Genomic DNA, 15,142 nt, shown 5'->3' on the forward strand with positions numbered 1-15,142 from the left:
CAATGCCTGCGCTCCTCTTGAATAATCAAACATTGTGCTGTATTGCTCAGCATTATACTATGATGTAGAGTACATTTAAAAGTAGGCAATCATAGTATTTTGATCCTGAAATAATTTACAGATGTGCACTTTTATAAAAACCAATCAATCATTATTACCAAATTCTTCTGTTCATTGATTACACTGAAGAAATCAAGAAGTAAATGAAACTAATGAGCTAATGTTTGTACAGGTGATTCTGGGGGTAACGAGGGACCATAAATCACACAGGTCAAAAGTTCACTGAGGGAATCTAAGAGCCATCTGGGATCTGTTTCCAGATAGCCTTACACCCAATCTGTGTGATCTCCCTCACACCTTTCCTGACCTGCTCTCATCCCATCACAGAGAGAGAAACAAACAGGGTTCCTTCTGGTCAGTGAGGTGCATTGGTGCCATATGCAATGTCTTAATCAGAGATTGAGTCAAAACAGTGGGTCTTATTAATGAACTGTCTGAGACTGGAGCTAATGATGAGGGCAAAGCCTGACAGGTCATCTTCGTATGTGACCACAGCTGATACTTGGGGGGTCATATTAGGTCTCTCCCTGGTCAACAGAAATACAAGCACCCTCCCAGGTATAAATGTTGATCAAAAATGTGCTACAGGGAACTGCAGCAACAGACAACATTGCAAAAACATGACAGTTTTATCATAACCACTCTACATTTATCATATAGTGTTACGCAATATGAATTTTTTTTTAAGGAAACATCAATAACTCTAAGGCATATGCAACAGTGAATGATTCCGGGATAATATTGGTTTTGGAAGCCGCTAAAGATATAGAACCAGTGAGTCATGTTCAGACTGTGGTTTCAGGAGAATGAATTTTGAATTGATACCTCTCAATGTGACAAACGTGATGATTCTCAGATAATCGCTGCTGTCCATTATAACTGTTTTATTCCAGCAGATGTTGACCTAATTGACCCCGTACATTAGTAGAAGGGGAAAACCCTTCCTGATTTAAGTGGAGTGATCAATGTACAGATAAATAATCCACTTCGTAGCATCTTGGAGGGGACAAAGGGTAAATTGGCCATTACTGGCCCTGATTCACCCAAATCTAGATTGCTTAACTGACAATCATACCAACAATCTTAACATGCAGATCCCCTCACACTGTACGAGATGTAAACAAACCATTAACCCCCCCCCCCCCCCCCTCCCTCCCAGAGGTCAAAAACCAGAATATAAACAAGAGCTTCTCTGTGAAGCTTTTTTTTTTCAGACCTAAATCCAAACATTACTGCGAAGTACCCGTATGAAAACTGAAAGGGTTGAGTACATGATAAAACAAATGACATGATGGATAATGGATAGTGCCATTTTCTGTTTTATGGGACACTTTGCTAAGTGTGATGTAGAGACCATGTCTAGCTCCACCAAATAAACAGGAAAACATTACCGATCCTAGCATAACACCATGCAACATGGAAGTAGAGGCTTATGTAATTCTGTATGCTATTTATGGGAAATACTTTCTCTGTGAGTAAAATGTGTAGGCACTTAAAGAAAAGTACTTAGTATTTTGCCACAATGAATTCTTTTTATGAAACCGATTTAAACACGGACAATCATGATCTTTCCACAGGTGTCGTGTACATCAATTACCCATAAAACATGACCACTGCCCACTACAATAACAGAAGAGAGCAGAAAATGTTGTGTTAGCCAGTCTATGGATGAGATAATGTATCACATTCCTACAGTATGATGATGGAAAGTAACTCAAAACCAAACTCCACCAGTAACTCACTACTTCCACACAATGCATCTGTGTGGTTAATTGAAATGCAGGTACTCATAACAAGCATGTTTAAATTAACCAATTAGCAGCAGGAACCACGCAGAGCTAGGCAGCATAAAAAGGTACATTAAACAATAAGGCTGGAGTCCCCCAGCTGAGTGATGCTCTTAATTAGTGTGGGTTCAATTAAACAGTCAGTCTGTACTGCATCAATAAACCAAGCTATCAGATAATTAGATCACAGTCCTCGTAGATCTCAGAAAGATGACTAATCTACAGGATAACAAAGGAGGAGGACAACAGTCCTGCTGAGGGGTCAATGTCTTCCTCATGGAGAGAGAGAGAGAGAGAGAGAGAGAGAGAGAGAGAGAGACTTGTTTATCATTTACTCTGTACAAGAGGATATCACAGATAGAACTGAACTAAGACATGCTCAGATTTACTGCATTCTGCAGCCAATGATTATTTACGATTACCAGCCAAAACATTTACTTCATAATTAATGTACTAACTGCATAGTGGCACTATCTGTCACTATTCATGTGTAATCAATATGTTTCTTTTAAGATCAGAAAGCTTTAGATGAAAGGGTAATTCTTTGATCCCTGATGCATGACGAACACCTGTGTAATAAACAAAGCCTATTTACATCACAAGTCTGGTGCAGAAAAGCACACCTTTCTCTTACATCTGACTGATATGACTGCTTAACATCATAGGGGAAATATTGTTCCCTTGGTTCTTACACAGAAGATTATGATGGAATATATGTTCTTGTAGAACATAGCAAAGTACCCTTCAATGATCTGAGACAATGACATTCATTATTGATAGGGACCAAGGCCACATGATCGCATTTCTGCACATAAACCTCATTATTGGAACTAACACAGATTGGTTAATAAAACTTCCAACTGTTGCATATGTCAAAATTTGTTTGTTGTTGAGAGTCTTGTAGAGATAACTTGGGACATCAAAGCATAGATCGGCAGAGGATATATTGACTAATGCGGGGGCCATGTACTCATGACCACATCTCCATAAAGTACTTGTTACAGACCTAATCCTGGAGATTTTTTCCGCCTCTAGAGGACTGTTGGGATTGATTCTGGACTTCTACCCACAACACTTAGTTTTTTATTGATTTCCGATAAATCTCCAATCCTCAATTTCTTTCACAGACATTGTTACGCACTCTACTCCCTTCCAGCAGTTAGAAAGCTTCTCCTTCAGAAGCTCTCCATCAACAAGCATCTCTCTGTTATGTCCATAAATGACCAATCAATCTCTTTACTTCTTCTATATTTGTTGAAGACAAATATGACCAAAAACAGCAAACAACTGACCATTCAAATCGAATGTTTCCCATAACCAGGACAACCTGAGCTTTCTCTGCATATCTTCCTCTGCGGATATCCTGAAATCTTACAGAAGATAACATTTTCCAGGAGATGTAACAATTGTTAGAATTTTGGCCTCTGGAGTTTGTTGATACATCCTCAGCAGGAGACTCATCTAATCAGCCATAATAACTCATAAACACTCATACCCTTCATTTCTTTTTAATATCCTGACAGACAATGAAGCCTGATTTTTTTTATTTTCATCATCCTTAGAGGTCGAAGGGAGCATTTTCTGTTTTAAACCTCATCAATAAGACAAAAAGAAACACAAGGTGCCAATGTCCCTACCTACACCCATTGTGCAATATCTAAATACCAAGTACATGCATTCACCACTATAAAATATCATACTCCTACACTTATGAAGCAATACTACGTCGTTCTTCTTTTAAAGTTTTAAAATTTAACTTCAGTGGAGTGAGACCAGACTTTTCATACACGAGCCTGTCACTCCCCTGTATTGTACATTGTTGTGATCAGCTCAGCTTCAAAAGCTGCCTCAATCCAGACAGGTGGATGATGAATTCAGCTCTGAAGACATAGATCTTCAATGAATCATGCCTCCTGTTGTATTAAGAAAACAACTGATCAAAAAAGCCAGGTTGCCAATTTAATAAATGTAATTTAAAGGTTCAGATCCCAGGGAAACATGATCAAGGTTGGTACACTTTATCAGACTGGGGGTAAGACGCTTCCCGATTCGACAGCTGTTGAGTCGAATTACCAATGCATACAACTACAGAAAACAATAAGATACTTGGCCTTTGATCATAGCAATAATATCACATCTAGGAAACGGAACTAGATTATACTCTGCTAAAAATACCAATATTTAGATCAAATATTTCCTTAAATGTACTCAAATAACCAGAAGTTTTGACATATAAGATCCTGTTTATTGATATTTATAACATCTTAGATTCTCACCAGGCCTACTGCCTTTATAAATCTCCAGAGCTACTGATTGTATTAATAAGCCAATGCGATAGCTGTGAAAAGCTAGTGATCTACAGGGGATAGTGACATTATATAGGCTTTACCTGTACTGGAGCTTCCGCCTTGAGCTTCTTCTTCTTCCCCAGAGTACTGCTTTTTCCCATCATTAAACTTGTTCTGGCTGTTCAACCACTGTTTACTACCATTATGTATTAAGGTAAAAAGCCCATATCCATTAAGATGAACATAAGTGCTTCTCTTTTACTCAAGTATACAAAACCAATATTGCACCAAACACCTAATTCTCCCAGGAATCATATAAAGCCACTACAACTAAAGCTGAGGTTGATGTACAGAACTCAGAATTAACGGCTAACTTTCCAGTTCACAAGTCAATCACAGTTTTTCACAGGTCAGAGAGACTGTGTGTAATAAAGATAAAAAAGGTTAACCCACAGCCTTCTTCTCCCCAACATGTGTGATTCACTCAATATTATTCAGTCAATCACCTGACTGAGTGGGATGCTGCGCTCAACTTCCTCTGGATCCAATACATATATATAGATAGGGACGATCAGACAGACAGAATCTCACTTAGCCAAGAATCCTCAACACAGATAAAAAACAAAATGTCTGCTGCTGCCTCATCTGCTGTTGCTTCCTCTTTGTACCCTTATTGTATCACCTCAGGGGAACCTTACCCCCCTAAAAAACCGGCACCAAGTGTCACAGCCAGATCAATAGGGAATTCATGCTGATGTTAATGAGGCAAACTGGTCCGTTTACAAATGTAGCAAATTAATCGCTGCTATTGATGGATATCCAATACCAATGATTTTTTTTATGTGCACACACAAAAAACCGGTGTCACTTAACCTTGGACAAAGAGGGATATAATTCTGCACTTTGCATGTCAAGTAGTGTGTTCTTATCACAGGAAGAGGGAAATCAAGCAAGATTTCTTCAAATAATAAACATAGCAAATTATCCAACAAAACTATGCTGATAGTTTTCAAAATACTACAGGTTTTTTTTTTCTATATAAATGCAATTGTGATGAAAAAAAGGCTGATCATTATCCTATGTTGATGATCTATGGCCGATTTACATGTTGGTTTTTACACTTGGTGAAGTGCAACAGGAAATGATGAAAACAGCTCTTTCTAAAACAACAAACCATGCACACACTCTTTCTTTTTCTGTGTGAAGATTTTTTTTTTCTCATCTTAACATAACTTTGATATTTCAAAAAAGGAAATTAAAGTCAATATGAAGTTATAAGTCAATATCTTTTACATGTAAATGCAAGTAAAAAAGATATGCTTGAATGCCCTTACATGGTTTCACACAACTAATGCCTGTATGGTTATAAAATTCTAAAAATCTTACAACCACTTCTTGTCTAATGTTTCTGTAATGTTATTCTAGAGAAGATAAAATTACAAAACTAAAGTGAATGTACATATGAGTTCTTTAAATAATTATAAACATTTCACATACAAAGCTTGTTCCAATTGGTCTGTTCATAATTTCAACCATCACCTCTCCAGAGCTTGTTCCAAAGTGTTCTGTGTAATAATTCTAACCATCACATAACCAGTGAATTTTTAAAACTTCCAATGTGTTCTGTATAATAACCATAACCAGGACTTGTTCCAATGTGTTCTGTATAATAATTCTAAACATCAAACAACCAGAGTTTGTTCCAATGTGTTCAGTATAATAATTCAAATCACCACACAATCAGAGCTTGTTCCAATCTGTTCTGAATAATAGTTCTAACCATCACATAACCAGAGCTTGTTCCAATGTGTTCTGTATAATAATTCTAAACATCACACAACCAGAGTTTGTTCCAATGTGTTCTGTGTAATAACTCTAAACATCAAACAATCAGGACTTGTTCCAATATGTTCTATATAATAATTCTAAACATGAAACAACCAGAGTTTGTTCAAATGTGTTCTGTGTAATAATTCTAAACATCACTTAACCAGAGCTTGTTTCAATATGTTCTGTGTAATAATTCTAAACACCACTTAACCAGAGCTTGTTCCAATGTGTTCTGTGCAATAATTCTAACCGTCACAAAACAAGTGCTTCATGTGCTTATTCAAATTGGTTCAAATTGATTCTGTGTGGAAAATCATTAAAACCACTGCTTGTTCCAATTGTTTCTGTACGGTTTTTGTATTAATTACACAGACAGTTATTGTTCCAATGTGTTCTGTAAGATTATTCCACAAAGTTCAGAGCAATTGTGAATTTAGATTTTGAATGTATCGAAAATTGTAGTTTAAGATTTGAAGTTAATTAGGTCAGATTACTTTCCATATTATTGATCAGTCTGTCTCTTTTTTCTCTCTTCATTCTAAATCTAGGAGCAATTTTTTTTCTTGTGTTTTTTTTGGGTTTTTTTGGGTATTCTTTTTTTGGTATTTGAAAAAGTTCTATGCAATGATCTTTATTATATAATTGCATATATACAAGGGTGACGTATGACCTAATCCCTTCTATTGTACAATGTTTAATATCATTGTCATGTACCATATGGTGAGCCAATAAAATTATTTTGAAAAAAAATGTTTGTTCCTATCCATTCTTTAAGATCATTGTAAAAATCCCACAAACAGTGACTCGTATCATAGTTTGTATGGTTTTCTAAATGTCACTTGTTAAATATCATTTACTGGCAGTGATTGTTCAATTGGTTTGCAATTGTGGCCAAAGATAAATGAAATAGTACTACATGTATTTGAATGCTTAAAATTAAATAAATATTAATAAAGTAAAAAAGAAATTTATTATAGTAAAAATAATAATACATATGTTAGCTAATTGTTAAGTCCCCATACATTAAAAAGTGCAATACATTAAGTTCCAAGGAAGCAGAAAATTTCTTAATATTAGTTTGCAGTGCAGACTCAAAGGGAATAGATTATGTCACTTAGGCAGTAATTTAAAGAAGAAATACAAAGAAAAAGTAAATAAGAAAAATACAACATTTTGGAAACAAGCTATAAAGCAACATGAATTGCCCAAAGTTAAAATCATATTTGTTACTCACTTTGTTTTTACTTTTGAGGGGGTCTTGTTCTTTTCTCTGAAATACAATTACTCATAACATTTACAAACAGAAAACCATGCATATATATACGGTGTAAAAATCATTGAAAATATAACTCTCCTACAAAAATCAAACCAATACATAAACATAAAATATACCCAGTAACTTAACTGAATACAAATTACAAGACTTGTACTAACAGAATTCAACACCTCTCAATGCACGGAAGCTTATGTCGTTAGTTTGGCGACAAAATCATTCATTTTCTAAGGAACACAAAGACTGCTACCAGTGAAGAGAACTATGTGACATGCATAGGTTGACAAGACAGCGTACTGTGAATCTGCAGAGACCTGTACTTCACAGGATTGTTAGGTAATTGTCAGCTCTGTTATGTTGTGACCATAATTACACTATAACCACAAATTGTAAACTCAGACAATGGAAAATCTAAATCTGGTCTGTTCTAATGTTTGAAATCACGTAGGTATGAAATCATGTAAAAGTGTTATGTTGCTCTAGCAATGCTTAATTCTATACATGTATCTGAAATACAGCAGATAGACAGGACATCTATATCAATTTTTACTTAAAGTGATTAGAGCTGTATTTTTAATAGCAATAATTTGTTGTTCAAACATGATATCATAATAATACTGTATGAAATAAATAGCACATGCCAATAATTTCATTCTATTTGATAATACATGTAATGTAATTTTTGCTTCGATCAGAGCCTCTTAATCATTTTTCGAACACAATTTGGTTGACTGAAGTTTGTATCTGTCATTGAAACAATTTAAAACGAAATTTCAAATCTAGAAATTGCAGCTCAAATTGCTCTGAGCTTTGAAATTGTTCACAATGAAATGTTAATTATGATCAATGTTCTCATTTCTTATGTTCAGCTTCTTTGTTTAATATACATCAGTACCAGGATATTTTTTTACAAATGACAAATGCATATTACAATGTTTGAAACATGATCTTTCTGAAGATTTTTATTAGGCAAAAAAGCAAAAAAAATTTTTTTACAGAAATAACTTTGACTTTTATGCATATCTGTCACAGACTAGTTTAGACTATTTCTTAACACTGTTTATAGAACAGCATTTAACTGATTCAAATTGCAAAACTTTCTAGGGATCTTTACAGTACAGTGCACGAAACATTTCTACTTCATTATCACTTATATGATAGATTTATCTTCTAAAGTCTGAAAACAATGTTTGAGGTACACAAAGGACCTGTATTGAAATAGACCTCATCTATTGACAGTCACTTTGGCTCTAACCCCTGTACGACCCCCTTCTCTCTACTAGGGATACCTACTTTGTCTGTGAGGGCGGGGTTCTCTAGCGGCGTCTCTGTCGGCAGGGAGTAGGACTTGCTGTGTCGATGCTTCGCCTCAGCTATGGCTGACTCGTGGGTGGATGCTGAAGAGCGGCGACGAAGTAATCCTTTCACATCATCCCTGAAGGACTTTGCCTTCTTCAGCATCTTCGCCCCAGGACTTTTCTCTACAATATAACAACACAATGATCACTGTCCGATAGTTTTAGAATGCATCAACTCTTCTACAAGTCGCTGGAAGCAGTATTTCTGAGAAACACAGGGTAGCTTCCAAAGAGCATCATGAATTATGGATAGAGTACAGTGGCCGCTTGGTGAGAAGGTACGAAATACATTGAGCATCTGGGGTATGCATCAGAACAATAAACTACGGTTAATAAAATCTCAAATCCATCGCTGTATCAATGCTTGGCCAGAACAGAAAGTAATGCTATCAGTAGATTCTGATAACCTAATCACCACTTATATTTTACTGAGAAGGTAAAACCTTTATTAACATGGGGCCCTGGAGATGTCCATGATTATCTCACCATCTTCATCAAAATATACATTTTGTACTAATAATAGCTCGATTTTAAACTTTACTTTTCTAAGATACTTTTTCATCTAAAATTTTTAACCTTTAAGAAGCTGCTGATGAGAAAAAGTGCAAGAGAAATTAAATCTAATACAATTTAATACGATACCATCGAACATTTGCAGGTCTTATCCACTGCAAATATTATCTACCTTCCATCACTTCATCCTTTCATCTTTATCTTTTTTTATATGCAGGGACCATCTCAAAACCTATGCAGCCCTCTAGCTTCCTAACCCCAGGGAAAGGAGAGTACAGTTGGGTGTAAACCCGTCATAATTCATCACCTAGTGGTGAGCGACCTGGCCTAGGTGTAGGAGTAGTATTGCTTACATCTTGTGGATAAAAAATTAAACTTGTGTGTCATTTAAATATTTCACAACCACGCATAACACGACAGGAATGCCTGCCTATAAAAGGACATTACAGCAAATGTCACAGGGAAACCGTTTAGAGTTCCCAGGTAAACGCCTGTCACACAGTACACAAACATAAACTGCTTTTGTCCTACATTGGTTAATTTGTAAGTGTGAACATGATCATTCGCTCACTTCCTCTTTAGCAGGGACCAATCTATCTATAGGAAATAAACATGCACATTAATATATAAACACATAACTTCCTGATAAATATAAACAACAAGGGCTTGCTAAAAACATCCTTATTTGATACTTTAAAAGCCAGGTTTGGTGTATTGGGAGCAAGCAAGAACATCTGCTAAAACAAAACAAGATGTGTTCATTTTAGAGAACAGAGCTGTGAGCTTTCCGACTTTTATTATAAGGTCTGGTAAAATGTACAGAGATTTTTGTTTATCTCCCAACATTCTTTAGTAGGATCCCCAGAAGCTGCCTCCCGTATCCTAATGATGTTAAAAGCAACTGTAGATAACTAGAAACCATCCCTGCCGAAATATCTTAACTCGCTATAATTAGACACAACATGGAGTTTTCTTGGTCTTAGTGAAGTTTTTTATTCCCTCGTTTGATGTCTGTGATAGTTTGTCTGTGTGTCGTGATGTGACAACCAATCAAAGGCTGTGAAATACAACCTCAACACACGGAGCATGCCCCTTCACTAAAAGTTGGTCGTAGTTGTCTGAGAATTCATAGAAAATTCCGCGATCTGCAACGAGCACTACAATCGGCAATAAGCATTACAGCGAAGTGAGACAAGAATTGTACAATAGGATATAAATGCCATCTGTAAACAATAATCTTGCACCTAAATCTCCTGTCTGAGCTGCTGTAAAAATGATTACATGTCTTACATCTGTCTGTGTGCATCACCAAAAGAGAGCATGTAAAACCCCCCATGTTCTTCTCTTCATTTTCAGCAAGAAATAAATGAGAGGTCAAGGTCAGTAAAGAGGGTAATAACTAGGTCATTGCTAATTACACTGGTCAATGAACTGTATAGAATAGATCAAACAGGGATGGTGAAAGTCACAAATATCTTACATTGTAAACTCTGAAAATGATATCCCCTAGTATAGTAATTAACTGTGTCCAGATAAGGCCTCACAAAAATTAGAGTCATCCTTCCTTCGTATCTAGATCAACAGATATTGGTTGGAGTTTCACTTATAATTCCTGATATGAAATGTAATGAACTAAAGCCCTGTCTTGGAAATAAGGATTACATCACATCCCATAAGCCACAGTTTGTATTTTTATCATCATGCATTTTACATCATAAAGACAACAGCATAACCAAACAGGCTTTTTCATCTATGGGCTGAATGTGAGATGAATAGCCTTGCCCTGATAATATTTCTTCTTGTTCAATTGATCAGAGCTGATCCCTGACTTGTTACACAAGCCTCTTCCAAAAATCAGCAATATTGCATTACGATCATCTCTTTTTAAACCAGCTATTTTGTATTTGAGGCTGGAGTAAACTAGCTTCGTTACATAAGATGCAACTGTGTAGCACCTGTGTAGCACACTTTGATCTCCCAGCAGTCAAGGTAAGCAGCAACACTTAGCAGAGCAAAGAGCTTGGGATGGCGAAGGTAAATGAAAATCACAGAGAGATGGTTTTAATTAAGCAAAAGTGACAAAAAGGGAACACTTCTAATGAAAAGAAGATCAAATTCGGAGGTCTTTGCAGTGCTAAAATATTCCTTCAATGACTGTCTACAACCCAACAGGAGTGCTCTAACCCACCAACCCCTCCCCCATAAACAATAAGTTCTTCATGTTTCAGGAATGTTTAGTTTGTGGACTGAACCACACAGATGTCACTGTCCTTGTGGGGATGACCTCTGATAGTGAATAAATATACCCGAAAGTCCATTAGTCTACACTGTATGTTTCCTGACATAACTTGTGTCTCAACTGCCAAAAATTGACTTATTTTTAGCTGCTAAATATTGTAAGAAATGCTCCACAAACTTCACATGTTTTGAGATAATAACAAAACGTATGAAATTTTCAAGTCTACTTTTTGATTCATTAAAACTGAGTAAAAATTTGGTTTCATTTTTTAGTGTTAACCTTGACCTTTGACTTGACATTATAAGTAAAGAGGTTTTTTGGGGTTTTTTTTTTTTACTGAAATTAGTCCAATGATAATAATAAAGAAAGCTAAATGTAAAACCCTTAAATTGTCTTTCTGCACCTAATATATGGTCCAAATTTTGTTCCTTTCTCTTGCAAAATTGTTCAATTTTTCAAAATGAACTTGCTCCCCACATACTGCCTACCCCCACCTCCCCCCCCACCCCCCCCCCCCAAAAAAAAACCAAAAAAAAAACCAATATTATATTTAAATATGTTCTTTTTGCAGAAAAGTCAATATTACCGTAATTAGAATTTCTGATAATTCAATGGGTTAATATATAGCAGAGCTAAACATGTAAAAATAAGACTGCTATAGTTAGCACAAGAATAAAGACCTTGAACAGTCTGCAGCAACTGCAACAACACAATAGATTGTGTTCGACAGGACACCTTCTCTCCCAGAGATTTAGAGACAAGAGTCCAGTAACAGTTTAGTATTAGTCATAATTCCAAAAGTTGTAAGATTGGGAAGACTACCCATCAATACAGCATGAGTCATTCCGGACCAAAGAATCAATACGACGGGAGGCTTTCTTCCACATTCAGCGTTTGATTGACAAATTCCTGTAACCTACACAGTTTTGATTATTCATCATTTTTCTCCTTGACTACTTTTTATACATCTAAGATAGATCGTGTCTGCATCATAATTTAGTATTGGACTTGACGGTTACAAGGTCATATGTTAAATGCTTCCAATACTGTTTTGACAATGAGAGAAAGTTTGCTCCATCAATGATTAAGACTTAACATCAAAGATTCATATGATTATCAGTAAAATGCAACTTTACAATGTACTATAGTAGAAACACTTTAAAATACACTTTCATTTCAAAATCAATCAGATATTGAAAAGAAGAGTTTCCCAGAAATTGCTCAAATGTAAATATACACTGTAGTTTTGGTTTTTTTTTCCATGTTTTTTCATAAGAAGAGCTTGCATGAATACTGATAAAGTTACTTTATCAAGATGCAACTACTGTAAACACCATTCAAATGCCAGTCACCACCACTTTATTTTGTGATTGACAAATGATAAACTGATTTGTTACGCCACTGAACCTATGCAGATTGTGATTTGAAAAATCATGATAGAGATATTAAAGGAGTGATTCACAGCAAACAAAATTCTTAATGACAGGTCCTTGCAAAACTCACAAAATCTTATTGGAAGTGAATACCTGACCCCAGGATCATGAAGCAATCTTAGACTCCAGTCAAAACTTGTAAACTGTTACATTGTCTTGTTAGTAAATACACCGATAAAATGAAATGCTTTTAAAATGTGTCTCCATATAATCTATATATATAATATATGTTGATAATTACAAATTTTAAGCGTAACTTTATGGCAAATTATAATTTTACAAATGACTGAAATTTACAGTTAAGTCTAAAAATTCTTCATGATTCAAAGTCCAGTTACTTAAATAATTAGATTATTCAGAGATTTTTTTATTTAAGGTCAGACGACACGTTCCTTGAGAAAATTTCAGGAAAAAGTTATATAAAATTGAGGAACGTGTCGTCTGACCTTAAGGTCAGACGACATGTTCCTTGAGAATCTTTTTTGTATCTCCTCGTAATAAAGAGTTCCAATAAAAAAAAATTAATTTTTTAATTTCTTTAAAAATGATCAAAATTACTTGTATTTGGTTATATGTCTAGATGGTCGAGCGGTTAGAACTGTGGACGCTCACTGCCAGAAGCATATAGGTTCTAGAGGTCGTGAGTTCAAAGCCCCGCCCCGGCGGACATATAGTTCTATTATAGTGAATTTCGCTGTGCTGTAGATGTATTTATTTTTATATCAGCAATTCAAGTGTATTTTCAAGAAGATTAAATTATATAGGAAATTGCATACTCTAGTATTTTACAGAAATGCCTGGTAAGGTACCCTAATTTTTTGCAAGAAAGCTTGTCAAAGTAGTAGTAAACCATTAACAAATTCCAGGAAAAAGTTACATAAAATTGAGGAACGTGTCGTCTGACCTTAAACAAAAACAAAAAAAACAAAAAAAGATTTGTAAAATGAAATGAAGTTTTCTACAATAGTTAATATTAGCAATTTTAACACCATCCAGGATTTAAGCCAAAATTGAATCTTTTCTTAGAATTTTGCTTATGCACGATAAGAATCATAATTTCAATGTTCTTTGTATTGAATAAAGAAAACAGCACATAACTGAAGTGCCTACAGTTCCAAGCTGAACTAAGACACATAATCTTGAACAATGTCAAGGAGCACATAATGAGAGGTCAAGGACAGATGGACTGGTCAAGAAGAGGAAGAAAGCATATAACTCACCATCTTGTATCTCAGGCTCCATAGCGAGTTAAAAACGGAATCAAAATCCAAACTACAATTATTGTCACATCATGTCAGTGCTTGCAGACTGTGCGAACTGCTGATGGGCGAAAGATTTGGGAGAGGTTCACCCAGTGGAAGAAGTTAAACCTTGATAGACTATCTAAACTAATTTTCTTCTTTATCACACCTCTTCAGTTAGTAGATATTAAAACATGACCGAACATTTTAAAATCAACACCAGTGGCAGACTTCCCTGCAGTTCTGAATGATAATATGGTGTATTGATTAAACTCCACGTATAGAAAACAGAATACATGAATGATCAATTATACAGGAAACATAATTCAAAATACATCAACATGTTCAAGATTTCTCCAAGTTCCCCTAGGAGCAGTGCTACCAATGCAACAGACTGCAATCAATGCCTCCATCAGGCCACCATCACTGGAGAAATTCACTGTCCCGCGCAGCTACCAATGACAATTGAAACTAATTAGTTGTTTGTTTTATGGATTATGACAATTGAGTCAGGAGGACTAGGACGTTTGATCGGGATGATCCGTCCTTCTGGGGGGGATTCCCTTCCATCCCTGCCTTCATTGGACGCTGTTCTCCACTGACCAAATTAAAGATGACAGCTTCTTCAATTCAGAGGGATTGGTATTTCACTTCACTCACACCGTTTTGTTCTATCTGGAGGGACCTGTATGGAGGTCACTTGTGTATATATAAAGGGAATAAGAGTGCAACACAAAATATGACGAAATGACTGTCAACTTTTGGGGGTTTTTTTACACCAGCCTTCAGGGTTGAGGATGGAGCAATCTGTGAAAAGTTTTACTTTCAGGAAGGAATGACATGTCAATAAATTCTTGCATTTTCATTCATTTTTTGAAGGATATTTGAAGTATTTATCTATTGGGAAGTAAGAAAGTAAAACATATTTTTTTCTATTTAAAATTAAGGATGTAAAATGTTTATAAGTTTAAGAGATTCTGAGAACAGATATTGTGTACTGGATAACATTTTTTAATGGTCATTTTTAGTAACAATCTGACTGTATCACATTTGTTATCTGCCTCTTTCAGTATCTTTATCACATGTCATATTCTGTGCATGTTGTGTGAACATTGACCAA

At 35.6% G+C, this 15,142-nt stretch overlaps 1 protein-coding gene across 9 annotated transcripts in view; it reads right to left on the reverse strand.

Annotated features, from left to right (window-relative positions):
* Positions 1–15,142, reverse strand: part of LOC128191814 (rap guanine nucleotide exchange factor 1-like) — a 33,960-nt gene that overhangs the window by 13,491 nt on the left and 5,327 nt on the right. For 4 of the 9 annotated variants that reach the window (XM_052864125.1, XM_052864123.1, XM_052864127.1 and 1 more), the window contains 2 exons: positions 8,532–8,719; positions 7,200–7,235 (listed from right to left, as the gene is read on the reverse strand). In XM_052864125.1, the coding sequence (XP_052720085.1) occupies positions 7,200–7,235; positions 8,532–8,719 (224 nt within the window). The other 5 variants (XM_052864124.1, XM_052864129.1, XM_052864126.1 and 2 more) reach the window with 5 other exon arrangements.

This window comes from Crassostrea angulata, chromosome 7 (genome assembly GCF_025612915.1).
Source record: "Crassostrea angulata isolate pt1a10 chromosome 7, ASM2561291v2, whole genome shotgun sequence".
Classification (NCBI taxonomy): Eukaryota; Metazoa; Mollusca; class Bivalvia; order Ostreida; family Ostreidae; genus Magallana; species Magallana angulata.